The sequence below is a fragment of the Sinocyclocheilus rhinocerous genome, unplaced genomic scaffold (assembly GCF_001515625.1).
Source record: "Sinocyclocheilus rhinocerous isolate Xijiao unplaced genomic scaffold, SAMN03320098_v1.1 scaffold925, whole genome shotgun sequence".
Classification (NCBI taxonomy): Eukaryota; Metazoa; Chordata; class Actinopteri; order Cypriniformes; family Cyprinidae; genus Sinocyclocheilus; species Sinocyclocheilus rhinocerous.
This window is the reverse complement of record NW_015646170.1, coordinates 58,069-63,509: the sequence shown is the minus strand read 5'-3', so window position 1 is coordinate 63,509 and position 5,441 is coordinate 58,069. Positions and strand designations below refer to the sequence as shown.

The following is a 5,441-nucleotide window of genomic DNA, read 5'->3' as shown; positions in this document are numbered from 1 at the left end:
GAGGGAGAGCCCATTCTTATCAAAACATCTACAATAAAGTCTGAAATTATTACAGAGTGTGCCGTCTTCTCTTTTAATTGTATATTTGTAACAACTGGATAATTTGTATTAACAAGCACCCACCCCCCTAGTGCCCCTTTTTTGGTTTGGGCCACTGCCCCTCAAAATGTCTGTGCACGGCCCTGGTTTCCTATGCGCTCACAGTCACATCCATAGAGCGCATATCGCGCGCCTCGCGAGTACCAAATTGAGTTATTTTCGCAGCTTGTTGCACTTACGCGACCAAATACACACAAAAAAATGACGTCAAAATGGCCGTCCTGGCGATTATCCTCGTAGGCACAGTCTGCACATCTGAGAAAGAAAACGCATGTGTATCAGTATTGGATCCGTGCATTCGGGTTTGTGAGAGCAGCCATGTCGCATCTCTTTGCGCGCTCAAGTTTGTTGTTTCAAATGTAGACTCTAGGCAAGCCTGCTTATAATAGAAGTATTTTTCATGAAATATATGCATGCTTATAGGTCAACACAAACGTCTTTCATTGGCGCGTGAGGAGGGGATCTGTCAAATGAGGTGCCGAATTTGTCCAGCTTTCGGACAAATTCGGAGGTGCCAGATCAGGATCCGGCTTGTTCCGGCACAAATTAAGCCCTGCATAAATGACATATTTTGATTCAAAACGGCGAAAAGCGACTAGTTTGCAGGTATGATATGTGCAGACACGGCATCCAACCATAAACTGTAAAAAACATGGACGTAGTGTCCGTGACGTCACTCCTAGATTTCTGAAGAGCATTTTTGAAGCCTAAGCGGAGCCGACTGCTGCCATCTTGGCAGCGCATCACCGCGCATCACTCCCAGATAATCGAAAATGGGCAAAAAGGCGGGACGTGGGTGAAGCTGAGGTGGCTGGTTGCTGAAACCACGCCCGTCTATAGTGACAGTAGTGCTGCCATGCATAGACAAAACACCATAACTTCGTTTTTGGTCGAAGATGAGTTATTGACAATTTTGAAGTATCTTGGAGAAAAGCTCCGGAGAAACCAAGGCAGAACACAGTATAACATCAGTTAAATTAAGTTAAGGTGCTCTGCATTTGTTTAGCCGTTCGTCAATATTACAGTGCTAGCCTGGAGTTATACGCTATTCTGCCTTTGTTTTACTGTCCATCAAATTCTGCCGCATTTAAATTACGGTGTGACTTGTGTGTACTTTCATACATCTGTCGGTCCTTCATTAGACAAACAAATTAGATAGATCACGATCTAACAAACTGCTCCATATAACAAAGCACTGTAAACAAGCAACGACTAGATAACTTGGCAACAATAATTAATCATAAATAATCTTTCAAGGAATATTTTATTTTTATAATGCAGATTATTCACTCAGTGTCAACTGTCAGTCTGGGGCTGCACACTTCTGCATGTGTGAGGAGTCGAATGCCGTGACAGCGTATCACACATAAAACCAGTAACAGTTCGCAATAAAGCCTTTTCCTACCTTTTATTTTATTATTCTGTAAATGGTGATCGGCACCCAAATATTTTATATAATGTGGAAGTTACTGCCTTTTTCAGTACCTTGGCGTGACATCTCACTTTTTGCAGACAGTGCAAAGGCAAAGTACAATAACTTCAAAATGGCGGTAAAAATCAAGTTTGAGATCATTTTCATTAAAACATCTAATTGCCATGATTTCCCGTGTCCTACCTATAATTAATTTTTCTGGACAAATAAAAATATTTAAAGCCATTTTTCTAAGTTTCACACTCTAGCGAGTTTCACACTCTGGAGCAGAGAGGCAGTCCACCTGTCACTCAATTGGCCACGCCCTTAATTATGCAGACCCGGATAATCGAAAATGGGCAAAGAGGCGGGAGCTGGCTGCTGAAACCACGCCCACTTAGCTCGACAGTGGTGACAGCAGCGGCAATCCACCTGTCATTCAAATGGCCACGCCCTTAATTATGCAGAACTTTAAGGCTTAATATAATTTAAACGGATGAGTTATAAAACAATTCACCCCCCTCACAGTTGTCATGAAGGGCAAAATTACCCATATAGATCAAAACCACTTTTTGTACCAGGCTGTAAACATTTTTTTTTTCTGCTGTAAAGTTGGCCATTTTAACATGGGGAGTCTATGGGACTGACTCCCTTTTGGAGCCAGTCTCTAGCGGCCAGTCGATGAATAGCAGTTTTAGTCACTTCCGTGTTGGTTTCAAGAGAGAGACTCGCATCCCCAACTCACCACACTACCTAGTTTAAATTGTCAGTGGGATTGCTTGATTAATTAATGGTGAAGATGATCATGGTGAAGAACACCATGGACAGTACTAAATATTCCAAAACATAAAATAATGCAAAAGGAGTAGAGGAAGAGAGAGCTACACCCAGAGTAAAAATGTTAAATGTGAATGTGTCTATCATTTAGTTCAATAGAAACAACCTGTTTGAATATGAGGCCTTTTTGACATGTCTGCACACCAACAAATCAGATGATTTGACATTCAGGACAGCAGTTACTTACAGCATGTCTAGCTGGTCTTACAAAGTCTTTCTTCTTTTCTGACTTCTTCCCAGCAATCTCTGGCCGCTGTATTGGTGAGCCCTCAGACTTTGAAGAGGCTGCAGACAGAGTGAAAGGGCACAAGATTTATTTGCAGGTAGACGGGTCACTTTTTGCCAAAGCTGGTTAGGTCGCCACTAGTCTCAGCCTCAGACGTCACGCCCACAGACCGTTGGCTGAACGTCTGATGCATATGGCACACAAAAGTGGAAACACTTCAGGAGTTTTGAAGTGGTCATCGGATTGGTTGAATTATATAGGATTTCCGGGAGACGTGTGTGTCGCGTTCTTTAAAGTTCCGCCTGGAAACAAAGATGCTGTGGCACCAAACCCACTAACGAAAGAAGAAAGCCGTCGTGTTTACAACTGTGACGATGAGCGCTTATCAGGATCAACTAAACGCTGGATTCTCAAAAGTATGTGAAATATTTCAAGTTCGCAGCATAGAATCTTTAAAATACGTCTGAGAGTTTTACACACAGGTCTGTTATTGTGGCGACATTTCCACGCCCCGAAACGTGACGCTGAAGGAAACGAACTGTGATTGGTTGTTTGACAAGTCTGTCAAATGGGCGGGCCTTGGCCAATGAAAGCTGCCATGAATTCCAGACCTTCAGCCGTCAGTCTGAACGGTCTGGCTACGTGAGACTAGGTCGCCACTGCTTGTTGAAAAAGCTCATGACAGAAATGCCTTAAACAGGGGAAGAATCGCTACAAGTTTTGATTTCATTTGTGTGGGTTTATGAGTGGCAATCTAATGTTTGGCACTGAATCTTTTATTATACATCAACTAATATACACCTATAAAAATCAAGCGTAGCATTAGTTCTGGCAGGTCATGTTAGTCAAGCTTGCATCAGCTGACTGTCAGCTGATCCCCATCTACCGGATACCAGGGTTGGGCCGATAGACGATGCCACTGATGTCACAATGTTAAGCTGACATCGTGATTCCTCCCCCCTGTTTAATAATCATTTGAAACTGGCAAACTGGCAGCTCTAGTAGCAAGGATTTACATTGAACTCAATCATGGAAATTATGCATAAACCCTAATTAAACAATTTAATAATCAATTTACAATGAATTCATACCTGCATTGTATTATGCTGTATGCCGTGGACAAATTCTTTGTAAAATGAATGGATAGATGATTCAGCTGCAGGCACCATCTTCTGGCAAGACGCAGCAATTCATTCGGCGCGTGATTCTCACAGTGCATTATAGGTATTCTCTAGTCTTTGAGCATACATCAGTTGTACACTCATTATTTTTGTGCATTTTGGAATTAAATGAGTGCACTCGATAATGTCTACTAAGATTTCTGACAGCTCTAAAAATGGCTGTCCGCTCAAATAGTGCCATATTTAAGGGTATAGGGGGCAATTTCGGACACAGCGAGTGAGTCTGAAAACCTTGATTACTTTGGTTCAGGTGTGTTTAATTAGGGTTAGAGCTCAACACTGCAGGACAGTGACCCTCCAGGTTTGGACACTCCTGCATTAAAGTGTTGAATTAGTTTGTATGTCAGTGTGTTATTTAAAAAAAAATAAATAAATACTCACAACGGACCCTGAACTTCTCCCCTGAGGTGGCCTGTGATCCAGTCTGAGAGCTGGAGTTACTGGAGCCAGAGGAACTCCCACTACCTGGTCTAGATGAGAGCTGTTCAACTCGCTCACACAGCAGCCGTGGCTCCACGTTACTAAGGGGATGAGAGGTCAAAAGACAAAATTACTGAAATTTTCCTGAGAAATATAAACTTGTACATGTAACTTCAGAGGTGAATATTCTGCATAGAAATTATGTTAACAAAGATCACACATTTCAGCATTCCTCTGTCCAGCTTGGTTGTCATTAAGTTGTAATGGAGAATCTTGACGGGACAACACAGGAGATCTGGATGTTGTTCTTATTGGCACCTTGCAAAAAAATAAGAAGAGGATCTTGTTAATATTACATACATATTATATTGCATTTGATTTTGAAGCAATTACCACAAATTATTATTAAGCAGCATTTTGAGGGATCAAGCTGTTTTAAAAAGTGGAGAAAATTACCAAACATGGCAAATTTAAAAGAACCATTCTTGATGTTGTGTTGGTGATAAATGTTAACACACAGTTAAACAGTGTTTTAGGTCATTGTTGCTGCACCCTAAACAAACCCTACCCTTCATATTAAATTTGTCTTTAAATTTGTTCATGTATACCAAGTTTTGTTAAACGGGTCATATGATGTTGCTAAAAAGAACATTATTTTGTGTATTTGGTGTAATGAAATGTGTTTATGCTGTTTAAGGTTCAAAAAACACATTATTTTCCACATACTGTACATTATTGTTTCTCCTCTATGCCCCGCCTTTCTGAAACGCGTCAATTTTGTAGCGTCTGGACCAATCAGACACACCATTTTTCATTTGATTTAACAAATCAATTATTCATTAGATTAACAAACATTCACAGACCCCTCACCCAATAAACATGCTGGGTGCCAGGATGTCTGCAACGACACCAGGCCACCCGCGCCATCTTATTTTTATCCATTGTAGGGTGGTTGTGTTCACACACTGCCAACACACATTTATGTCCAAACACCATGTAAAAGGGGATTTTGCATAATAGGTGCCATTTAAAACGCAGCTTTAAAAACGAAAATGCACTAGTGTAAACAGGGCCTAATTCTGTGGCTATACATCGTCAGCGCCAACCCGCTAAGTTCGTGCCAGGCTTCGGCCTTGACTTTTCCATTCACCAAGATTCTCTGACTCAAACTGGTTCTTTTTCATCAACCAACTTCAGCAAAGATCAACTTGAACCTTTGGACTGCATCAAGCCTTTCTTTCAGACAGACGAGACGTGCAAGTATCAA

General features: G+C 41.4%; 1 protein-coding gene across 3 annotated transcripts in view; it reads right to left on the bottom strand.

The window, feature by feature from the left end:
• Positions 1 to 5,441, bottom strand: part of LOC107707082 (mitogen-activated protein kinase kinase kinase kinase 4-like) — an 86,684-nt gene that overhangs the window by 33,359 nt on the left and 47,884 nt on the right. For all 3 annotated transcript variants that reach the window (XM_016510963.1, XM_016510964.1, XM_016510965.1), the window contains exons 10-12: positions 4,395 to 4,492; positions 4,136 to 4,275; positions 2,535 to 2,632 (exon numbers count right to left, since the gene is read on the bottom strand). In XM_016510963.1, the coding sequence (XP_016366449.1) occupies positions 2,535 to 2,632; positions 4,136 to 4,275; positions 4,395 to 4,492 (336 nt within the window). The remainder of the gene's footprint in view (positions 1 to 2,534; positions 2,633 to 4,135; positions 4,276 to 4,394; positions 4,493 to 5,441) is intronic.